Here is a 24,777-nt window from a genome sequence, read left to right as displayed (position 1 = left end):
CCTAAGAGTCACATGGCTGAGTTAAAGTCACTGCGGCAGCAGGCATTTTTAGCTGCAACCTAAAAGTACAGCCTGCTTGTTATTTATATCTCACCAGATCAGAGAGAGCCTCTGTAGTGTACTGATGTAAAGGAGAGGCATGAGGATGGGGCAGTCAGGTGGAGGTGGTTCTGGGATCCTGTTGATTTTGGTCTGGTTCTGGGCTGGAATTAGGAAGTCACCTGGTTTGGTGGGCCTAGGGTGACCAGACAGCAAGTGTGAAAAATCGGGACAGGGGGTGGGGGGTAATAGGAACCTATATAAGAAAAAGACCCAAAATTTGGGACTGTCCCTATAAAATCAGGACATCTGGTCACCCTAGCGTGGGCCTTGTGAGTTCAGTTCTGGGCTGGGCTAGGAATAGGTGTTGGCTTTAGTTTGGGAGCAGCTGGGGGATATGGTTCTTCTGGGGTCCCTGTAGGCTCAGCTCTGCGCTGGAATCAGGGGAGGGCTCGGCCTTGGCTCGGGTTCAGGAGCTGAATCTAATGTTGCGGTCCCTGTGGTTGTGGGCCCGGTTCTTGGCTGAGGCTAATGGGTTGGAGCCAGTTCCCAATTCCCGGGCTCACCCACAGATCCACTGGAACCGGAGCCGGAGCCGGAGCCGGGCCGGCTCAGAGTCCGGGCCTGGGAGAGGCGCGGCTTAGCGCCGGGTGCCCTCGCCGTGCGCCCGTCCGCCCACCCGAGGCCGGGCCAGGGGAGGATCCGGGCCGCGGGCTCCTCCCCGCGGGGCGGGCTGGGGCCGCGGCCCGTTTATAGCCGTGCTCCGGCCCGCTCGCGCGGACAGCGGGCCCTGCCTCTCCCCGTGCCTGCTCCGGAGCGGCTCCGCCATGGATCTGCAGATCCTGGAGCATCGCGTGCGGGTGCTGAGCCTCGCCCGCCGCGGCCTCTGGCTCTACACGCACCCGCTCCTCAAGCTGCTGCTCCTGCCCCGCCGCAGCAGGTACCGGGCGGAGGGAGCCTGCCTTGCACTGGCCTGTTGGGGGCTGGAGGGTCAGAGGGCCCCGGCTTGGCACGGGGAGGGGGACCAGTGGGTCTTGGTTTCCTGGGGGCAGTGGGCCGGCCGGGAGCAGATCAGGGGAGTATGGCTGTGGGAAGCGCTAGTGCCCCAGGTTCAGTCTCTCACTTCCTTTCCAAACTGCAGAGTCCCTGGGGATGTGTATGGGCCTATGGGCTGCCCTTTGTATGTGAGGAGGGGTGATGGAAGGCGGGGGCTGTGAAAGCCCTTGGTCTGTGAAACATGTGGGGTCAGGGAGAGAAGGCGATACTGGAGTCGGGGGAGGGGATGAGAGTGAGGGGGGTTAGGAGGATTGGTTAATTTGGGGTGGGAAGCTGTGTGCCCCCAGTGAGTCAGGGTAGTAGATAATGGATATGGGGGGAGATGGATACCCTGAATCCTCTCTGGGCATCCTGCTCCCTCTTTCTGCTTGTGGTAGGAGCTAATGGGAGTGAACTGTAATTGAAGGATCCCAGGTGGATGAGCTTTAGCTAGATGTTGGGGTCATGATTGAGGGGGGTTGGTGGGCATGGATAATAGGTTGGATTGGGGCAAATTATGGGAGAATGGTTGCTTTGCTTGCAGGGTGAGGTGGGATGCAGCGCGTAGCAGGCTGTATGTGTGGAGGTGGCTCGCTGGAGTACATGTTGCTTTGGTAGTCAGCTTCTATGATAAGATGAAACTGGGCCAGGGTGAAGGGAGTCCTGTCTTCATTTAATATGGAGACCATGACATTCAGACATTTTCTTTCTCCCACATTCCCAGGGTAGGCACACGTTAGAAGTGTGAGTATGAAAAGCTTTTTTTGGGTCACATAATACAAGATGCTTTCACAACTATGCACACTCCTGTGCTAGATTGCTCTTTGCACATTCTTGTTCATGGGCTGGTGCTCTGGAACTTTAGCATAACGAGTACTGATGTAAAATAGAACTTTAACCTGTGCAAAAATGCATAGTATATTTGGAAGCTGATAGGCTGTGCGCGCCAGACATGCTTACCTGAGACTTTCACACACACTCATGGATAAGTCTGCTTTGTGCTCACTCCAAGTTGGGTCTTGCTCACTCCTAACACAAGTGAATGTTGGCACTGGGCAGCTGTTTGTTGCCATGCTTGTTGCTTCTCTGGCTTGCATCACATTTCCTTGTGATTCAGCAGCTGGGGGATTTCCCCTGTCCTGATATGCCTACAAAACCCAGGTCCATCTGTTGGGTGTCTGTGAATGAAATTGCCCCAGGCTCAGAGAGCCCTAGCTCCCTTCATGAGAACACTTAACTCTGTTGCTGCATTCTTCTCTCCACTGAGAAGTGTGCTTCTGAATTCAGGTGTGCTCTTTAAAACCATTCCCTCTCACCCTGAATCCACTGAAACATCCCAGCTGCCCTTGGATGTGGTGCTGTCTGTGGGCATCACTCTATGCCAGAGAATAGTCATGTTAGCTAGTCTCATGTTTGATGTTGATTCTTGCTAGAACAGTGCTAATGCTTTCAAGTCCTACTGTAGATAATAATGAGGAGGGGTTTATTAAAACATGCTATAGCCTGGGTCTCCCTCCTCAAAGACTGGATGCATCTTTAAAAATCAAAGCCAGTAATCTTGCAGTACTAAACATGATTGGATGGAAGGAAACGGGTCGTGTCTCAGCACTGTTGTGAAACATGAGTGTTTCTAATCCTGTTGGGCCACTGCTGTGTTTCAGAACAGTGCTTAAATGTGGCTGTGTAGTTTAGATGGTTCCTTCCAGTTTGCAGAGGGGAAATGGTGGGTGACGCAAGCATACAGGTCCATGGAAAAGTACCTTAACTATCCTTACCTGAGAGGAATTGCTCTACCTGTGGCAAGTGAACCAGTACTGGAAAATGTTTCAGTGTGCGCATTACATTCAATTATGTGTTGGTAGGTGCAAGTTCTTCAGCTTGACAGAGACTCCCGAGGACTACACCATTATGCTGGATGAAGAAGGCTTTAAAGGTACTGTGTGACAACTCTCTCATGCTGAGGCTGCAATTCCTGGAGACACAATGCTTTCCCCAGTTCTGGCATTAGCATGCTTCCTTTTTCATTGCCATTCAAATGCTGTTCAGACCCATTGTTTCTCTTTGCTGCTTTGAAAACCCTACGTCAGAGGGCAACTGCAGGACATAGGGTAGATTTTTCTGTAGAGCCCCATTGCTGTTACTGGCTTTAGGCTTAATACAGGTCTATCAGTATAATGTGTGCCTCGATCCATGTTATGAATGCTCATGTAGATGTGCATTGGGTGCCCTGTAGCTTTCTGTACATGTTAATACTAGATGAGTACTTGTTATGTTGCTTGCTAGATGCACTTTGGTATTTAAAGAGGAAATGCAAATATCAACCAGCTTCAGTGTAATGAGCTTGAATGCCCCTCATAACCTGGATATGTGAGGGTGAGGCTTTTCCACATCTGGTGGGGTTCTCAAAACCAGCCATACTTCTATTTCTGGAGTTGTGGCTCCTGCTCAATGCCTTCCTAGCCTGTGATGTGCTGCTGATGTCACGTTCACCATAGAACCTTGCCAGCTGGCCTATAGAGGCCAGGGAAGTGTTGGTGGTGTGGTCTTGCCAAGTGTACTTCTAGAGACAAGAAGGTGTGACAACTTAATGCTTTATAGATGGTGCAGTATACATCAGGAGTGCCAGAATGGGGGGGCCAAGGGGCCATGGCCCCACCACTTTTGAAAGTGGATGGGCCTGCCCTGTCCACTTTTTGCCATGGGCCCAGCCTCCTGCCCCAACTTTTCCCCCTGAGGCCCCACCCCGCAGTCAGGCTGGAAGCTGAAGCCTGGCTTGCATAAGAGCAGTCCAGGCAGCTGTGGGGAGCCATGGACTCTCCACTTGCCTGCGGTGGGGGTCATGAGAGCAGCCCTTAGCCTGTGTCCCCACTCCCCAGGCGTGCCTCCCCCGCCCAGGGCAGGTGGAGGGTCCATGGCTCCTGGGTGGAGGGCCATGGCCTGCCTGTGGTGTTTTGGCCCCCGAGTCCCTGCCCCCCCGGCCATGCCAGAGCCGGGTTGGAGTAAGAGCCATGTAGGCAGCTGTGGGTGGACACACACGCACACTCACTCACACTCTCTCTCTGGTCGGGGGACCCCTGGGAATGGGGACATGGCCAGGGTCTGCTCCCAGGCCCTCCCACTCCAGGTAGGTGGAGGGGCCAGTGCTTCCTGGCCCAGCTCTGGCTTCCGGCTTGCCTGGGGGACAGGGCGTGGGGGTGGGGGGGGGAGAGCAGGGCCATGGTGGGAACAGAGCTTCGTTGCTCCTCCACTGTTAGGAAGAATCCATCGCCCTGGCATACAGTAGAACTCAAGTGAAAATAAACTCTGGTTGCTTGAGTTGTTGCTGCTACCACAGCTGCTTGTAGACCTTTGCTAAGACTTACTATTCCAAATTACTACAATGTAATGAAGCAATATCAGTAATATAGATAAACTAAGGCTGGAAGAGGATACATATATTGTTTCTTTAAAACTGTAGCAGTAAGCCAGGCAGGCAGTGTTCCCTCTAATTTTTCCCACCCATGTGCAGAATAAATTATGTGCACCATCACCTCTATTTTGCTGCACATAACAAAATTTCATGTGGTGGGGGGTGGGGCCGAGGGGTTTGGCGTGTGAGATGGGGGGCTTGGCTGGGGCAGAGGATTGGGGTGTGGGTGGGTGAGGGCTCCAGTTGGGGATGTGGGCTCTGAGGTGGGGCTGGGGATGAGGGGTTTGGGGTGCAAGCTGCCCCAGGGGCTATGATGGGGAGAGAGGACCCCCCACCTCTCTCCCTGCAGCAGCACCTGGGCGGGGGGGGGGGGGGAGGAGAGGCGTCTCTCCCCAGGCCACGGCAGATCTGTGTCAGGGCTGGGTTGGGGCCTGGGCAGGGGCACCCCCTCACCCACCATGGCAAGTCCAGGGCAGGTCCCTATCCAGGCTTAATAGGCAGCTGCGCAGCCATGCCGTTTAGAGGGAATTTAGCAGGCAGGAGGTGAGTTCAGGGAGTCTTCAATGAAGCAGAAAGATGATAGATTTAGTAAGTAAATGGTGGTGGTTCTGTACCTTTGTTGCCAGACAGGCTGCATAAAATAAATGTCCAAGATGCAGTTCAGTCATTTGGTTTAATCATAGACTATCAGGGTTGGAAGAGACTCAGGTGGTCATCTAGTCCAATCCCCTGCTCAAAGCAGGACCAATCCCCAACTAAATCATCCCAGCCAGGGCTTTGTCAAGCCAGGTCTTAAAAACCTCTAAGGAAGGAGATTCTGCCACCTCCTTAAGTAACCCATTCCAGTGCTTCACCACCCTCCTGGTGAAATAGTTTTTCCTAATATTCAGTCTAGACCTCCCCCACTGTAATCAATTCACCATTCAGTACAGGGTTGTCCATACTCTAACCCAGTGATTTCCAAACTGCAGGTTGCGATCAAGTACTGGGTTGGGGACTGTAAGACACTGGGTCATGGCAGCTCTGGTCAGCACCGTCGACGGCGCCGTTAAAAGTCCCATTGGCAGTGCTGCCCAGCAGAGGCAGGCTAGTCCCTATCTGTTCTGACACTGCGCTGCGCCCCGGAAGCGGCCAGCAGCAGGTCCGGCTCCTAGGTGGGGGGGCCACGGGGCTCTGTGCACTGCCCCCGTCCCAAGCACTGTCTCTGCACTGCCATTGGCCAGTTCCCCTAGGAGCCGGACCTGCTGCTGGCCGCTTCCGGGGCATAGTGCGGCCTGTGTTGCCAGGACAGGCAGGAAGCCTGCCTTAGCACCCCCGCTGACTGGGAGCTGCCCAAGATAAGCCCCATACCCAACCCCACATACCAATCCCCTGCCTCAGCCCTGAGCCCCACCAAACCCAGAGCCCCTTCCTCCACCCAAATCCTCATCCCTGGCCCCACTCCAGAACCTGCACCCCCAGCCCAGAGCCATGACCCCCCCTCCTGCACCCCAACCCACTGTCCCATTCCTGAGCCCCTCAAACCTGGAGCCCCCTCCTGCAGGCCACACCCCTCATCCCTGGCCCCACCCCTACATCCCAACCAGGGCTGGTGCAACCACTAGGCAGCCACCTAGGGCGCCAAGTGGTTGGGGGCACCAAAAACCGGTGCCCCAAATATATATCTTTTTTTGTTTTAAACAGCAGAGCACAAGGCTGCTGCTGCTTCCCGGCTCCAGAGGGGCTGCCTGCGGCGCGATCAGTCCCTCCCACTGGGGGAGCAGGGAAGGGGAGGGTCTAGCGCTAGCAGCTGCGCCTTCTTCCCTGCGCCATAGGCCCAGTTGGGCTCCCTGCCACCCCTGGGGCTCTCAGCGGCAGCAGCAGGATTGGGCGCAGGGGTCTGGCTGCCTGTACCGCCGCTGAGAGCCCCAGGGGCGGCGGAGAGCCCGGCTCGGCCTGTGGTGTGGGGAAGAAGGCGCAGCTCCGCTCTGCTCTTTGGGAAGAGAAGCTGGGTGTCGACGACTCCTGCAAGGTGCCTAGCCGGGCCGCAGGGAGCTGTACGGGCCCACGGAGCGCCGGGGAGTGGGCAGGTCCAGTCCCTGGCCTGGGGAATGGTGTATGTGGGAGCAACCCAGGCACCTGTCCCCCAGCCAGCGCCACCCCCTCCAACACCCACCGACCAGCTACCTTCTCCCCTGTGCACCCCATGCCCCAACAACCCATCCTCTCCTGCCACTTTTGCCTCTGGGCAACCTCCACCCAGCAATCCCCCCCTTCCCAGCCACCATGGTCACCTTCACCCCTGCATCAACCTCGGAACCCCCCCTCCACTGCCATCTCCCTTCCGCCCACTCCTCCCTTGTGCAAACCCTTCCGTGCCACCTTCACCCCCCTGCAACAACCCAGAGCACAGACACACCCCTGTCTGCCAGCCCTTTGCAGCAACCCCCTCCTGTCCACTTCTCCCTTTTGCCGTTCCCTCCCTGCCACTGCATCCCCTGCAACAAGCCCCTTTAGCCTCTGTGCAATCTCTTCCCTGCCACTACACTCCCGCCCCCTCCACCCCCTGCAACAATCCCATGCACCCCCCTGTCTGCCACCTTCACCCCCTGGAAGAGCCCCCATATGACCCCCTTCTTTGCAGCCCCTCCCATACTCCCTGCACTTTGTGAACATCCGGGCCCCTGGGGGGGAACTTGGCCATAGGAAGGTGGGGGCTGGACATCGGCGGGGGCTGGACATCGGCGGGGGCGCGCAAGGTGGAAGCCTCGCCTAGGGCGGAAAATATCCTTGCACTGGCCCTGATCCCAACCCTCTGTCCCAGCCCTGAGCCCCTCCTACACTCCTCATCCCCAGCTCTGTTGGGTCACGGGCATCAACAATTTTCTTCAACTGGGTCGTCAGAAAAAGTTTGAAAACTACTGCTGTAACCTGATGAGGATGCTCTGCAGCACTGAGCCCCTCACTGGCACTCTGTCTGCGACATACCGGTTCTGTGCTGGTGAAACTAGGACCAGAAAGAGATGCTTTCATTCCTTTTCAGTTAGCATATTATACTAGCAAGCACAAATCCAAGACCCCTCAGTTTATTTTTGTAGGGTTCCCTTGTCTCCCACACCAAAAAATGGTGGAGGTGGTAGGGAGTTCATTCCTATATATAGATTTCTGCCTCTCACTCAGTGCTTGTTAGAGGAGTTGGAAGGGACCTTATCACTGGAACTGTGTGTGCTGTATATCTGCACAACTCATGCCAGCTATATGCATGATGCAGCCTAAAGCTAACCCAGGCTAACATAGCCCTCTCCTGCACATGGTGTGCATGTATGCTTGGAGAACGAGGCCTCTGATTTGTGCGTCCCAATCTGGGGGTGTTTTCCAATTTCCCACTCCTGTGTCTTCCTGTTGCAGGACAGCATAGGCTGGCAGAGAATAAAATGAATGTCTTATCTTGTTGGAGCTGGCTCAGGAGGTGTCACTGACCTGGAAGCTGAACTCAAGTTCCCTGCTTCCCCCAGCTGCAGCATGGCACTAGATTGGGTCTGGTGGATCTATCCGTGGGCACTGGTCTTTCTATTTTAGCTGAGGATCTGGTGGTCACTTAGCTTCTAATCTATTACAAGCTGCCCTGCCTTGCTCAGGCCAATTTGGAATCTCTGCCTTCAGGGCAGGGGGTGGAAAGTAATTCAGTGAAATCGTTTTAGGCTGTGAACACAAAGAGCTTCACAGCTAGGGGGGAGGGATAGCTCAGTGGTTTGAGCATTGGCCTGCTAAATCCAGGGTTGTGAGTTCAATCCTTGAGGGGGCCACTTGGGGATCTGGGGCAAAATCAGTACTTGGTCCTGCTAGTGAAGGCAGGGGGCTGGACTCGATGACCTTTCAAGGTCCCTTCCAGTTCTAGGAGATGGGATATCTCCATTTATTTATTTATTTATTTATTTAGGTCCCTATTGTGAGTTGTACTGTAACAACCAGTCACTTAAAAGCTGTTTTTAATGCATTGTTCATTGATGCATATTTATACATAGGACACGCTAACACTGGGGAGGGCAGGAAATGTAGAACAATAGATCTGAGAGCAGCATTCTGGACCCCGCTGAATTGTTCCCTCTTCATCCTGAGCTGTAACTTCAACAGAGAAAAAGCACCTTGGTGGCAGGGCCGGCTTTAGGAAGTGCGGGGCCCAATTCAAACATTTTCGGCGGGGCCCTGGCAGGGATGACTTAAACTTTTTAAAAAGCCTTTCATTTCTTAGCAACCAGTTCCCTATAAAAAGTTCTGATTTAAGGGATGTGCCACAGGATGTATTTTTTGTACCAATAGGGTTACCATATGTCCAAAAAGAACCAAAAAGCCTGACGTGTCCGGGAAAATACGGATGTATGTTAACCCTACCTAAAGTTTTTTTTTAAAAAAAGATGGGCCTGAACTAGAAATGAACTCCATTTTACATGTGTGGGTCCCCACCACTCCCTGGGGGTGTGCTAGGGTGACCAGATGTCCTGATTTTATAGGGACAGTCCCGATTTTGGGGTCTTTGTCTTATATAGGATCCTATTACCCCCACCCCCGTCCCGATTTTTCACACTTGCTGTCTGGTCACCCTAGGTGTGCACATGTATGGGTTCCAGCTGCTCCCTGCCCCCCTCATTGAAGCAGGTGTGCACGGTTACTGCCCTGGGAACTGCAGGGCACCACTGGACATGGGGCTGGCTGGTGGCAGGGTAGGGGCTGACTGGAGGTAGGGGCTGGCTGCGGGCAGGGCAGGGGGTGTGGGGCTGGAGGCAGGGTGGGGCTGGCTGGAGACAGGGTGACCAGATCACCCAGGTCAAATATGGGGACGCGGGGGGCGGGGCAGAGCAAAAAAAAAAAAATAATAACCGGCGGCAGAGCAAAAAAACAGCCCCCCCCCTTCCTCCTCTCTCCAAGTGCTGGAGAGAGGCCCTAGAGATGCAGGGGGAGCTCAGGGCTGGGGTGAGTGAGAGTCCGGCCTGGCCCCGAGCGCAGGCAGGACTCAGTTGGGTGGTACCTGGAGGGAGAGTAGAGGGGCGGCCCACAGGGCCAGGCAGCGGCTGTTCTCCCCACCTGGGCAGCGGGACTCGGGAGCAGCCGCTGCTGCAGCTCCCACGGCCAGAGGAAGTGGCCATGGCGCCCAGGCCCGAACCCCCCAAGCCCGGGCCTGTTGCGGGGACCCAGCAGCGCACACGCTGCGCGCACCCAGCCCCTGGCTAGTCGCATCTGGGCTGGCTGCCCAGCTGGTGCAATCCTGTGGGCGGCCCCAGAGTGGGGCAGCAGGCCCCAGCTCCCACCTCCCACTCGGGTCCTGCAGGGGAACGAACGGGGCTGGGCTGCTGATGCCTCCGCCCCAGGTATGCTCTTGCCGGTACGCCGTACCAGGGCTTGGGCGTGGGGCCCTCTTAGGGGCAGGGCCTGATTCAGGGGATTTGGTTGAATTGGCCTAAAGCCAGCCTGGTTTGGTGGGGTGATGTAAAGCTAGCACATGCTGACACAGTGAAGAGTGTCAGCAAGAAGCAGAATGCCTATTAAAGGTCAAATGCTGTGCTAGTAATGTGAAGGCTGCACAGCTTAAAATCCACCAATAAATGTACAGTTAAAGCTGTCACAGCACTTGGCTCTGTTGATGATTCTGTGAATTTTGTGATATATTTAACCTAGGCCCTGTCTTCATCAAAGAAATTCACACCATTGGAGAACTATGCTGATGTCATCACAGCAGTGGCAATACTCAGTGGAGCTCCTGTGGTGCAGTTTACATGGGTGATGTGCTGGTGTGAAGCACTGAAGTGATTGTGTGACTGGCATACGTTCTCCTGTTGACATAGCTACCACCTCTTGGGGAGATGTATTGACTATGCTGACAGGAGAAGCTCGCCTGTTGGCATAGTAGTGTCTTCACATACAGTGTTACAGCGGCGCAGCTGCACTGCTGAAACTACCGCTGTGGCACTGTACATGAAGACATGTCCGAAGCGTTAATCAGCACCCACAGCCCCACTTCTTATCCAGAATGTCAATTACCCTGCTTATTACCTGGCTCAGGAAAGATTGTATCAAAGATCACTCTGCAATCACACCATCCTACACAGCTAGCATTAAATACGAGGTAATATTATTGCAGAGAAACTATGGTGAGCTTTTAAATGCCAGATGTTGTTACAAAACCCATGCCAGTAATTTGTGTATGTAATGAAAGAGGCTAACCAGGAAATCATAACTGAAGAACTGCCTGTCTGCTTTGCCTGGGAACACAGCTGGCTTTTAGCTTGTCTCATGCCATGTATCACGATGCATTCACCTGCTTTCCTTCTCTCTGGTGCCTTTCAGGATTACCCAGGGTGTCTGGGGTGAATCCCTACTACAGCGGGAGGGAGCCCTGTCTGTGCCCGTGAGAGGAACTCTTCCCTAGCCATTAGCTGCTTGCAACACAGGGCTCTCTGCTCTGGGCTCTTTGAGCCCCGCCCTTTCCCTCTGCAGGCTAGCAATTCGCACACTGTACCTTGTTACTCGAGTGCCTAGTCCCTTCTGGATGCCTGCAGTGTACACTGATCTGCTGCCTTTGTGGAGGCAATGCACCCCAGTTCACTGATTTCACCTCATTCCACGCTCTCCTTAGCATAAGGCACTTAAACTTCACTTTAGTGCCCTGCCACTTCACTATAGACCTGTATAGTTAACAGATTCAAATATAAGGGTTTGTGGTTGTCCTTAAGCCTCCTTCTGGGCATGGGGTCATGCCATGCCCAGAAGTACTGAATGCCTGGTGTTCCAGAAAGGTGAGAGTAGCCACCCTAAGCCTGCATGGTCCGAATGATGAATGTAGGGCAGGCTTAATGGAGGTCTGTGTTCACCTGAGGCAGGGCAGGTCTCAGGGCCAAGTTTCACTTTAACCGTTGTTAAACCAAATCTCCTGTGTGTTACAGAATTCCAATTATTTTCCAATCACACATCACAGTAACCAAGGCAATCAGCTAGCTGTTGGCTTCAGCAGAACCCCCCCCCCTTCAGTGAAATACTGAGGTAGTCACACACAGGGCAAGGGGCCTAGGTGTGCCTGGGCATGTCTGTGTTACACGCTCGCCTTGCTCTGTACCATGGATACCAGCCCTCTCCATTGAGATGTCACGCCAAACAGCTGTTTAAACAAGGGACTAATAGGGTTTGACCTGGTTGTCCTTAAGCCTCCTTTGAAGTTGGGTGACTATCTCCCTCAAGGGTTCTCTGTACATGAGGGATTGAGGAGGATGTTGAACATCAGTCTGGGGTTTGCTAGAGTGCATCCTATACCAGTGTTGAGTAAAGACCTGTGACAGTTGTGATCGTCTCACAACCCATTAGGATTAGGGTTGAATGCTGTGCAATGTTTTTTCTAAACTTGAATCCAATGATTGAGTCTCATTCTCTTTAATAGCTTGTTTTCCCCATCACTTAAGCTTTGCCATGATTTTAGCAGACTGTCTTTGCTGGAGCTAGAAATCACTGTGGGATAGCTGTCCCATTTAAGAATCAGATTTCCAGTGGCAGAAAATTCACATCCGATCTGCTGCTTACTGCCATGTTAGAAATGGATGTGGGGGTGGGAGAGCATGATGGTTGGCATTGTGACTTTTAGGGTCTAGTATTGCTCAGCCTGGCATGGCTACAGTGCTCTGGGACAGTACAAAGGTCTTCAAACCAATAAGTGTTTTTTAAGCAGTGGTCTGGAATCAGTGATCACAGTGCAGATTCCTGATATTTTTGCCCAAACACTTCCTTGCTTGGGTTTGGTCTATCACAGTGGTTCTCAGACCACTTGAAAATTGCAGAGGGTCTTGGCGGATGACTTAATGATCTTTCCAAATGTTGTTTGCACCGTTAGCTAACTATTGTAAAGCACTTTGGATAAAAGCACTATAGTTTAAAAAAAAAAAACAACCCTTAATAATAATTATTAACTATTATTATTATAAACTTTTTTGTTCTACAAATAAAAGTGCACAACCCATATTTTAATATCAGTAGTCTTGCCTTTCTAATGCAATGGATGTGCTTCTCTCTCCCAACCCCAGCTCGGGGGATGCTGCGGCAGGAGAAAGAGGGCCATCTCTTCCCAGCATCCGCAGCCCCGGAGCTGGGGAAAAGTTGTCTTTCTCTGGCCGCCGCAGCGCTGCACGTCCCAAATTCCCCTCCACCCTCTTCTCACTCCACTGCCCCCTCCCACCTCCCCTTCTCCCTCCCCCCTCCCCCCCCCAAGGCCACCACCTCACCTTACATGTGCATCTTCTCCAGGCTCCAGGCATCTAATTAGTGGAGCCATGCCAGCGCAGCTCCACTAATTAGGTAGGTGGCCCTTCACTCTCTTGTGTGCAGCCGCCCAGATGCGCACCTTAGAGGGAACTATCCGTGGACCACAGTTTGAGAATCTCTGGTCTATCACTAACAGTTATTGTCTTGGAGAAACCCCAAGAAGGTCTGGACTGAATTTGATCCACCAAGGCTTTTATATTGTACTCCTTTAGGTTAGCTGTAGTCAGACAAGCAATCTCTGATCCGTTAGGAGACCTCAGCTTTGATGTTTCTTTTGCTGCTTAAGGAGCCCTGCATCAAGAGGTAACTAAATTGTTTTCTCCCTTCCCATCACCACTTGAGTTGCCATGTCTATTCACTGTCTAACTGCATTGCTGAGATCCATCACACTGCTCCCCTTCCCCTGGTCTGATGCAATATCTTGAGTTCTTAGGCGTGATGTTTCTATTCTCAGCTCAGTTACAATTAGAGCTTCACTGCTAACCCTGATGCTGCTCTTGATGCAAAGTTACAGCTTGACCCCTCCATCACTGAAGGTCTTTATCCCACACTCCTTCTGCATGGTTTGGCCAGACCAGCTCACTTGGTCAAGCTGGAGAACATCTCACCCTTACGAAGCCTGCAGCCATTGCTGACCTTGGCAGTCCCAGCCCCTGGCTGACCCTGCTAGTCACTGCTCTCCCAGATGGCGTGGCTCAGCAGTTCTTTTCCCCCTAGTGAAGGCTTGTAGTTGGCCTTTGGCTCTGACGGAGGAGCTCTGTTAACCTTGGGCAGGTGAGAGCCGGGCTGCAGCAGAATAATTTTCTTGGTCAGGTTCCCATCTCCATGGGAGCTGCATTTTCAGTCTTTATGGGGAAACCTGTTGTCACTCAAGCCTCCAGGTGTCAGGGAGGAGAGTGTTTTGTAATGTGGGGCCTGCATCTGGAATGCTGCTTTGGAAGCAGGGGAAATGTCATAAGGTACCTACCAAAGTAATTTGCAGCTACTTGGCTTTGGCAGCCCTCAGCCTCTCAAGAGAAGCAGATTTTGCAATTAGATGGCTTTTCCTCATGTCAAATGATACAGAGACCAGTTAGCTGGGTCCCCAATGCATTGAAGAAGCTGGGGCCCCAGATGCACAACAGATATTCCCAGAACCTAGCTGGGAGAGAATCACAACCAGGATCTTTGCTCCTTGAGAAGGGGCAGAGGGGGCAGGAAAGAGGCTTAAGCTAAACCAAAAGCCATTCTGATACAGAATAAGGTCTATATGGGGCACTGTACCCATGTAACACATCCATAGGCAGTGGGTTTTATATGGGCTCATGGTGTCCGGGCTCCAGCAATATTCAGGGCCCGGGGGCCCAGCTCCACCAATGTTCAGGGCCGGGTCTCTCCCCCAGCCCTGCCTGCTGCCCCTGCGCACCTCCCCTGAGTGTCCCCTGGCCCCCATTTGTTGCCCCCATGCACCTCCCCAGGCTCCTGGAGAGAAGTGTCCCTGTCTCCCCTGCAGCTCCATGCTGCCTCCTTGCATCAACTGCAGCCGCAGGGTCCCCCCATCCACTACTGCCAGGGCAGACTGACTCTGAGCCTGCCCTTCCCCCTTAGGCCCTTTCATTTTTCAATGGGACCCTTCACCAGCACGGGGGGGGGGGCCCGCCTGCAGTCATAGCTCCTGCCCCACACTGAACAAGGGGCGGCAGCAGCAGGGGAGGTGAGGGGGCTTCTGGTACCTGAGAGGGGCCCTAGGAGCACGTGCAGTGGCGCAAGGCAAGTGTGGTGCAGTGGGGATGTTGGGGGGGGCGGGCTCCCCCGGGAGCTTGCTGCTGCACTCCTCTCTGGCTCTTGCCCTAGGGCAGCCTGTCTGCACCCCAAACTCCTCATCCCCAACCCTCTGCCCTAGCCCTGAGCCCCCTCCCACACCCCAAACCCCTCATCACCAGCCCCACCCCAGAGCCATCACATTTTTTACATTTTTAAAAATATACAGTAATTCCTCACTTAATGTTGTAGTTATGTTCCTGAAAAATGCTACTTTAAGTGAAATGATGTTAAGCGAATCCAATTTCCACATAAGAATTAATGTAAATAGGGGGGTTAGGTTCCAGGGATTTTTTTTTGCCAGACAAGATACTCACACTCTCTCTATCTCTACACACACACACACACACACACACACACACACACACACACACACACACACACACACACACACACAGTATAAGTTTTAAACAATTTAATACTGTACACAGCAATGATGATTATGAAGCTTGGTTGAGGTGGTGAAGTCAGAGAGTGGAAGAGGGTGGGATGTTTCCCAGGGAATGCCTTACTGCTAAATGATGAACTAGCACTCGGCTGACCCCTCAAGGGTTAACACATTGGTTCCAAGCCCCCACCAGCTAGCTCCAATGGGCTGCTCTTTCTGCAAGCAGTGGAAAAAGCAGGCGGCTGCCAAACAACACTATAAGGGAGCATTGGGCAACTTTAAACAAGCATGTTCTCTAATAATTGGTCAGCCACAGTAAACAACATTAACTGGGATAACTTTTAAGTGAGGAGTTACTGTATATTGGCTTACAAATGGTGTGTGTGTGTGGGGGGGGGGGGGGGCACTTGGACCTGTTCTGGGCACCACTGAAACTTATACAAACCTGCTGCCCCTGGACACATCTTCCTGTGTATTCCCCCTAGATTTATAACAAAGCAGTGCTTTTTTCCAGAGCCTGGATAAACAAGCTGGAGTTAGCAAGAGAGCCTGGGGCATAGCTCCAGTTGGTTGAGGTTGCAATTGTTCTTTGCTTTTGAGATGCATTTTATTAGCAGAGCCCCTGATGTGGGTTCCGCAGAGTTAGCCTCTTCTTTTGATGTGTAATTGGATCTCAGGTGCCCAAGGCCACAACTGTTTAGGCTTATTTATATGATCGTTACTCAGAAAGCAGCATATTAGAGCTAATGACCTGTTTCCGTGTAACTGGGGCTTTCGACTGTAATTACAAATGCCAATATGAGCTTTCACTCTGGCCTTTCCTACACTGGGATTTTCAGACCTGGTGAGGCTGCACCAGTGTAAGGGCCTGTCTTCACTAGCAACGTTAAAGCGCTGGCTGTGGCAGCGCATTAACATGGCTGTGTAGTCATGGCATAGCGTTGGGAGAGCTCTAGTTAAAACCCCACCTCCACGCGGGGAATAGCTCCCAGCGCTGGGAGCACTGTCAACACTGGCACTTCACAGCGCTGAAACTTGCAGCGCTCAGGGGAGAAAGTTGCAGCGCTGTAAAGTGCTAGTCTAGACAAGCCCTAAATGCGGTGCCCCAGTATAAGCCATGACTTGTACCTGGTGCAGCTTATCCTAATGCTGTGGGTCTGTGCTAAGGGACAGCTACACCGATGGCTAAAATCCTAATGCAGACAAATCTTCTGGCTGAATTAAGAAACCTTTTCCTCTGTGGGGGAGTGTTGTCTAGTAGTGAGAGCACAGGACTAGGAGGAGTGGGTGCTAGCTTCTACTCCCAGTGCTGCCAGCAACTTCCTGTGGCCTTGAGCAAGTCACTTAATGATTCTTTCTTCCCCATCTGCCCTTCCAATCAGAAGGGTTGAGATTAAATTGCTTTGAATTCTGGGAAAGGACCTCACACTTCAATGTTCGTCAAGGAGTTCATAGCTTGTAAATACAGAGGGCTCTGGCTTTGGTCCTGGTTTGAGAATTATCCATCTCACTGGCTCTGAATTGCCCATTAGCTCCTGAGGTACCTGGGGACAGGTGCACTAGAGGCCCTTCAGTTTTGGGCTCCTGTCCTGCTCATGCTGATTTTTGGAGCAGTAAGGCCTTCCCTGCACTAGGGGATGGCTCTGATCCAGCACCTGGTGCAGTGCAAAGCAGATGTGCAGGCAAGGGCAAGTCAGGGTGTAGTAACACTGATTGCTGGATCGCGGCTGTTACTATTGTAATTCTGGCCTGAAATACTGACAGACGTAAACGCGGTCAGTCCCTTTGCTTTCATGGGAAAGAGGATTTCTCCCCTTTCTCTTGCAGAGGGGGAGGAGTGCACAGCTTGAGGAAGGGCCAGCTACAGACAGTGCCTTGACAACCATCTGTCCTGCCTCAGCACTCAGCTGCCTGTCTGAACCCACTCTAGCTGGCTGCCTCTGGCTGTTCTGCTTTGCCTGTCCAAGTCCAGAAGCTTTCTGTGCTCTCCCCATGATGAGAACTGCTAGTGGGTGTTAACCTGAGCTTATGCCTTTACAACAGGGCTCTGCTGCAGTAATTGGGAGAGACTTGACAACTGACACCAGGGAAAAAACCACAATATGCATAAGGCCATGCAAATAACAGGTCTTCTGGATTCTGATGTCAGAGCTAGGCATGCTGGGGATTGCAGCGGGCTGAATGGAAGCTAGATGTGAGATAAAACAAATGCGATACGGGATTTGAAAAGCCATATCCAAACCCACTCCTTCGGCCTAAGATCTGACCAAAACCTTGTCATCTGGCTCCTGGCATAACTTCACCCAACCCAAACTGATCCCTGCTGTGGCCTGGAACTGGGCCTCATCGCAATGTGGATCGGTGCACACCTTCCTTGGCTTGTCTCAAGCTGGGTCCCCCAATACCATCTGAGTCAGTGAACCATCTCTCCCTATTGATATTGACTGCAGCCCCACCTCCCCAGCCTGCCTCTGCCTATGTGGCATTTGCCCTTCAGGTACTGCATAAACATACAGCACTGAATACAAGCTAAGCAGGAAATTCTTTTGGCGCCACGGAGACTGTTCCTGTGTTAGCGCTCTTGTGCAGGGAGAGGTATGCACCAGCAAAGGGACAGGTCCTGGAACTAGCAAGCTCTATCACCAGTTACACTGCAGTGTGGAAACAGTAAGTCCCTATCCAAGGCAGCTGTTGCCTACATTGGTTTCTTGAGAGGTGTCCTGGCCTGTTTGCATAGTGCCTGCAGCTGGTGAGGCTTGGCACAACAAATGGCTGTGTAAGTGGGATGTTACTAGCTGCTGTGGGGAAGGTTCGTATGTTGCCCAGGCAGCAGCTGCAGTTGGGTCTCTGTACTTGTTGCAGCAGCCTCATGGCTTCTGCCACACCCCCGACTCTTGGCTGGCTCCCAGGCTCTTGCTTTCATCTCCCACACTTCAGCTGAGCTGCCTTGGAGCAGGCTCTGCACAGCCGGACTGCAGGGCCTGGCTTCCTGGTGGAAATGCTGTAGCTGGGCAGGAAGCGCACTGACAGGAACGCCAGCCCCAGGAGCAGCCTGAGGCAGGAAAGGTGGCAGAGTGTGGGGAGCAGTCTTGGCACCTCTTGCTAATGGATGGCGGGGTCCATCCTGCTGGAGGGGCCAAGGGGCAGGTGTCTCTAGAGCCTAGATGCCATGGAGCTGGCTGGGGTTAAAACTGCTGTAGCTAGTGCTGTGCAGTGTTTGCTTTTATTGGCTCATGGGCCTGGGAGCCCTGCTTGCTCTGAGGGGAAAGCGCTGAGCTGCCTGGTTCTCTCTCCTAAGTGCTGATGGCTCCTGTCCTGGCCCTTCTCAAGGGACACGTGACTGGCTGCTTAGCACAGGCCTGTTCGCACAGTACCATGGCTGTGGGGTGGTGTCGAACAGCCTGTGTAGATGCAGAACAGTCCCTGGCCTGGTTCAGAGGGCTGTGCAGACTGACCCAGTAATGAAGGGGATGTCAATGGGGCAATGATAAACCCTTGGCAGTGGGTCTCCGAGCATGGGTCAGGTGGCTCAGGCTGGGCTGTGGGCTAAACCTAGCAGGGTAGATGTTCAGGCTCATGCTGGAGCCTGGGCTCTATGACCTTCCCCCTCACAGGGTCTCAGAATCTGGGCTCCAGCCCAAGTCCAGACATCTACACTGCAGTTTCGTAGCTCTGTGAGCCTGGGCCAGCTGCAGACATGCTGCAGATCTCTTATTACAGTGTAGAAGTACCCAAAGGAATCCTTGATCTGGACTAGTCTGTTTGTTTGTGAATGGGTGAGGCTTTTGGGCTGTGGTGCAAATGCAGTCTCCTAGCACTGCCTTGGCCTTGCTGTCTCCTACAAAGCAGGCTGCCAGGCTACTCCATGGGTGGAGCTCTGAGGCTGGCAGTGCTAGCTGGCAGGAGCTGTTCCCCTTCTCCTAGCTCCTTTCCTCCACTGATCCTGGCAGCCTTGGGCACACTCCTGCCTTCTCCTTTGATCAGCTGCCATTCTTTTCCAGCCACGCCCTGCTAGGAGGAGATGAGCCCTATCATAGAAGATTAGGGTTGGAAGAGACCTCAGGAAGTCACCTAGTCCAATCCTCTGCTCAAGGCAGGACCAACACCAACTAAATCATCCCAGCCAGGGCTTTGTCAAGCCTGACCTTAAAAACCTCCTAAGGAAGGAGATTTTACCACCTCGCTAGGTAACCCATTCCAGTGCTTCACCACCCTCCTAGTGAAAAAGTTTTCCTAATATCCAACCTAAACCTCCCACACTGCAACTTGAGACCATTACTTCTTGTTCTGCTACTACTGAGAACAGTCTAGATCCATCCTCTTTGGAGCCCCCTTTCAAATAGTTGAAAGCAGTTATCAAATCCCTTCCCCCCCCCCCACTCTTCCCTTCTGCAGACTAAACAATCCCAGTTCCTTCAGCCTCTCCTCGTAAGTCACGTGCCCCAGCCCCCTAATCATTTTCGTTGCCCTCCACTGGACTCTCTCCAATTTGTCCACATCCCTTCTGTAGTGGGGGGACCAAAACTGGACACAATGCTCCAGGTGTGGCCTGACCAGTGCCAAATAGAGGGGAATAATTACTTCCCTCGATCTGCTGGCAATGCTCCTGCCAATACAGCCAATATGCTGTTGGCCTTCCTGGCAACAAAGGCACACTGCTGACTCATATCCAGCTTCCCGTCCACTGTAATTCCCAGGTCCTGCAGAACTGCTGCTTAGCCAGTCGGTCCCCAGCCTGTAGAGGTGCATGGGATTCTTCCATCCTAAGTGCAGGACTCTGCACTTGTCCTTGTTGAACCTCATCAGATTTCTTTTGGCCCAATCCTCCAATTTGTCTAGGTCACTCTGGACCCTAGCCCTACCCTCCAGCGACTCTACCGCTCCCCCAGCTTAGTCGTCCTCTGCAAACTTGCTGAGGGTGCAATTCATCCCATCATCCAGATCATTAATAAAAATGTTGAATAAAACCGGCCCCAGGACCAACCCCTCGGGCACACCACTTGATACCGGCTACCAACTAGACATGGAGCGATTGATCGCTACCCGTTGAGCCCGACAATCTAGCCAGCTTTCTATCAACCTTATAGTCTATTCATCCAGCCCATACTTCTTTAACTTGCTGGCAAGAATACTGTGGGAGATTATATCAAAAGCTTTCCTAAAGTCAAGATATCACATCCACTGCTTTCCCAATGTCCACAGAGCCAGTTATTTCATCATAGAAGGCAATCAGGTTGGTCAGGCATGACTTGCCCTTGGTGAATCCATGTTGACTGTTCCTGATCACCTTTCTCTCCTCCATGTGCTTCAAAATGGATTCCTTGAGGACCTGTGTGACAGGTTGGATCACAGAAACCCTCTTGGGAGCTGCCACCTGATGTGCCAAGACTAATTCTACCCCTGCTTCCCCTGCCAGCTCAGGAGTTTGTGCCTTTAGTCCGGTGAAGCCATACCAAAGGTGAATGTTAGTTAGAATTCTGAACCTCCTATTAAAGAGGTAAGGCCTTAGTTGTTAGATGGCCCACACAATGGCATAGCACTCCTTCTTTATGACCGAGTAATTCTGTTCGGCAAGGGACCGCTTTTTGCTTAGGAAAGTAATGGTATGCTTCTTGCTGTTTTCCCCTGTCTGCATCAGCACAGCACTCAACCCTGTGTCTGATGCATCAATAGACCATTCAAAAGGCTTTTCAAAGTCGGCTGGCCAGCACAGGCTCTGCAGACAGGAGTGCTTTTATCTTGTTGAAGCCTTTCTGGCACATCTCTGACCAAATTATCTTATTAGGTTGATGCTTTTTACATAGGTCTGTGATTGGGGATACAATGTCACTGAATTCCCCCACCCCCCCACAAACCTCCTGTAATAGTTTTCCAAGCCTATGAAGGATTGGACTTGCCTTTTAGCCTGGGGTATAGGCCATTTTACGATGGCTTCCACCTTAAGAGGGTCAGGGGATTTTATCACCCCCACCCCCTCCCAGTGTCCCAGATAGGGGCAGCCAAAGTTCCTTATCTTGCACTTGGAGGGTTTCAGTTAGCCCAGCGTCTTTGAGCTTTGATAGCACAACCCCCAGGTGCTCCTTGTGGTCACCCCAGGTGTTGCTGAATACAGCAATGTCCTCTATGCCCTCACATAATTCTGCAGACCATTTAACACTCTGTTGACCAGTCTTTGGAAGGTTGCACCAGCATTTACCAGACCAAAAGGTAACACGGTAAATTTGTAGAGCCCTATGTCAGTGATAAAAGCTGATTTTTGTTGTGCCTCCCCACTCCAAAGGGAATCTGCCAGTAACCTTTGGTCAGATCAAAGGGGCTTGGCTCAGCACATCCAGCACATTATCAATTCTTGGCATGGGGTATGCATCTGTTATAGTGACAGCATTGAGTTTCCTATAGTCCACACAAAATCTAATGGTGCCATCCCTTTTGGGTACCAAGACCAAAGGGGAAGCTCATGCACTGTCAGATTCCTTAATCACCCCCAAGTCTAACATGCTTTGTAGCTCAGCCCGAATTTCCTCCTTCACCTTGCCGGTGGCCCTGTAAGGCGGAGAAGGAGGGGGCTGAGCCCCTTTTGTGAGGATTCTATGGGACAGCAAGTGTGTCCTCCCTGGTTTTGTTGGAAAATACCGTGCCATATTTCTGCAGTGCCTAAAACACTTCCTCCCTTTTGACTGGTGTCAGCTCACTACAGATTTCCATACTTTCCAGGGTTGACCCATCTTGGCATTCAGCCATCAGATCAGTGAGTGGTTGTGCCTCAGTTTCCCCTTCGGCGCAACAGCTCATGTTTACTCGTCCACTCTACTGTGATAGGCCTTGAGTCTGTTTACATGTACCAGTTGGGGCACAGCATCATGCAGGGGCTTTTTAACTTTATAAGTGTCCTCACTCGTCCCTTCCACTTTGAAGGGCCCCTCCCAGGAGTTTTGCATCTTGAACTTTTTGGCAGGGCTGAGTACCATGACCAAATCCCCTATGTCAAAAGTGCGTTTACAAGTATTTTTATCATACCATGCCTTTTGCTTGGCCTGACTGCTCTGGAGGTTGTTTTGGACAATTTCCATCATGTCTTTCAACTCCCTCCTGAACCTCTGGACATACTCAGTCCACGGGTTCCTCCCTTACCGTATTGCACCCTTCCCAGGTATCCCTGATGAGATCAAGAGGTACCCTCACTTTTCTCCCATACAGAAAGTCAAATGGAGAAAAGCCCATGGACTCTTGGGGTACCTCCCTGTAGGCATACAGCAGGAATGGCAATAGCTCATCCAACTCTGGCCCCTTTTCTTGACCTACGTCCCCAGCATGGATTTTAGGGTCCCATTGAACCTTTCCACCAGCCCACTGGTCTGGAGTTGGTAGGGGGCCGTCTTAAGCTGTTTGACTCCACACACCTTCCATAGCTCATTGAACAACTGCGACATAAAATTTGCCTCCCGATCAGACAAAATCTCCTTAGGGAAGCCCACTCTGCTGAATATGGTGAGCAGGGCTCTTGCCACTGTTTCAGCTTCTGTTAGACAGCGCAATTGCCTCAGGATACCAAGTAGCAAAGTCTACTACCACTAAGATATATTTGTTCCCTCTCTGCATGGGGCGTGGCATAGGGCCCACTATGTCCATTGCCACTCTTTGGAACGCCTCCTGCAGGGGACGCAGCAGAGCCTTCTGGGGACCCCCCCGGTTTCTTCCTCTCCTGACATGCTGCACAAGTCCTACAATAATCCCTCACATCGTTCTGTATCTCTGGCCAGTAGAAATTCCTCCTCAGCCTATCATACGTCCTCTGTACCCCCAAGTGACCAGCCAAGGGACTGTCATGCACTAACAGCACTAATTCCTCCCAGTGTTGGCTGGGTATAACCAACTGCTTATAGAGTTGACTGGGACCCGGTTTTTCCCTACAGGGACCTCCCTATACAGTTTCCCATCCTCCTCAAAAAAACTTCTCCCCCCTCCCTTCCTGGAGTTTCCTCCGAGATATACTTTCAAGGGAGAGGTCCGCCCTTTGTCTAGCTGCAAATTCCTGACAGATAACCCTTGAGAGAGCATCCCAGGGCACTGACTGCATCTCCCCTGCCCCCTCCCCTGGGAGCCTGTTGTCTTCAGCAGGGCAAAGGCTTGGTTCTGCCTTCCCCTACTTGGAAGCATCCTGCCTCCCTGCACTGTGATGTCAATGGGACCCTCCCCCACCTCCCCTGTGGGCTCCAAGGTCCCCACCCTATTCTTGGGGACTCCCTCCGAGTCACCCATCCCTATGTTCCCTGGGGCAGGATGTGTTAGTTGTTCAGCTGCATCAGACCTACCATCATCTGGAACAGCCTCCCCTTCTAGGAGCCCCTCACAGCTTTTCTTCATGCTGTGAGTTACAACACTAACAACCCTAATTTTGCCGAAAAAATCATTTCCCAGCAACATGTCTGCAGGGATATCTTCAAGCATTCCCACCAGTAAATCACTTTCCATATCTTCCCACTCCACATGAACCTTAGCCAGGGGCACAGGGAACCTCTGCAGCCCCAACCCCTTAATGTGGGTCGTCTGCCCCGTCAGAACACTAGCATCTGGAACCACACTCGGTCGAACCAGAGAGAACTGAGCCACTGTATCCCTCCACCCCAGACACTCTATACCATCAATCTTGATAACCTTTATGTGTTCCCTGTCCGCTTCACTAGGCCCCATGTCCACCAAGCTGGTGTGATAAGAGGTAGGAGTGCCCTCTGGGGCCTCAGGGCTGAGGGCAACTGAGCTAACCTGGGACAAGGGTGGTTTACTCTCCGTTAATTTGGGACAGCTGCTTCTCAGGTGCCTTGGGGAATTGCAGTGAAAGCACCTTCTGGGATCCCCTACTTGTGCAGGAAACTTGGGACAAGTAACAAGGGAATGGGGAGGTGAATGCCCAGCCTCCTTTTTCCCAGGGGTAAAGCGGTAATTCTGTTTTTCCCCCAACCCTGTACCCCTCTGCCAGTGGCTTGTTTGACTGCAGCTTGTGCTTGCTCATAAGAGTCTGCATACCCAGCTAATTCACCCACTGCATTTACCTTTTTGTCCCACAAATACTGTTTTACATCATCACTGCACATATTCAGGAATTGTTCCTGAGTAACCAGATCACACATCCCTTCAAAGCTTGTAATGCCTTCCTCCCCCCCCACCCCGCACCCACTTATCTACCAAATCTCTCATTTCATTGGCATAAGTCACATTACTCCTGAATTTAACCCTGGGTTTCAGGTGCAACCTGAAACTGTTTCAAAACTAGTTCCTTAAATTTACCATAGTTTGAAGCATCATCAGTAGGCATCTTATTGAATATGTCCAGAGCTCTGCCAGTCAATTTTGCTATCAATGTGGTCATCTTCTGATCTTCAGGGATGGCATGGAGGGTGCACAGTCTCTCAAAGGTGATGAAATATTTGGCAATATCTCTGAACTCGTCATACTGTGGACATAGTCACCCCCATTTGTGGATTTTTGGGGAAGTGGAGCCAGCAGGTGGAGGGTTTTGTCTCTTCAACTCCATAACAGCCAGTTCATGTTTCTGGGCCTCCATAGCCTTCTTGTGGGCAGTTTCCTCTGTCTCCATCCTGGCTTTTTCTGCCTCCATAGCTCTCCTGTGGGCAGCCTCCTCCCTCTCCATCAGTCTTTTATGTTAATTTTCTTTCTCTTTTGCTTCCAGTCTAGCCAGCTCTAGTTTGTTAGCTGCTTCACTGGTAGTCATTTTCCTGCTTTCTTCTGTGGAGCCACACCCCCTCTGCAGTTCACTGAAACTGGGATGCACTCAGCTCAGGGGATTCTTAGTTAACAGAGACTTTCA

The 24,777-nt window shown here is 52.2% G+C and overlaps 1 protein-coding gene across 2 annotated transcripts in view; it reads left to right on the top strand.

Moving 5' to 3' along the window:
* Positions 1–768: 768 nt before the first annotated feature.
* CASTOR1 (cytosolic arginine sensor for mTORC1 subunit 1) overlaps positions 769–24,777 on the top strand; it is an 87,564-nt gene continuing 63,555 nt past the window's right edge. For both annotated transcript variants that reach the window (XM_034790994.1, XM_034790992.1), the window contains exons 1-2: positions 769–979; positions 2,937–3,007. In XM_034790994.1, coding sequence (XP_034646885.1) covers positions 867–979; positions 2,937–3,007 — 184 coding nt within the window. In that variant the 5' untranslated portion in view covers positions 769–866. The remainder of the gene's footprint in view (positions 980–2,936; positions 3,008–24,777) is intronic.

Source organism: Trachemys scripta, chromosome 15 (assembly GCF_013100865.1).
Source record: "Trachemys scripta elegans isolate TJP31775 chromosome 15, CAS_Tse_1.0, whole genome shotgun sequence".
In the NCBI taxonomy this organism is placed as follows: Eukaryota; Metazoa; Chordata; order Testudines; family Emydidae; genus Trachemys; species Trachemys scripta.
This window is presented reverse-complemented; position numbering and strand designations above follow the sequence as displayed.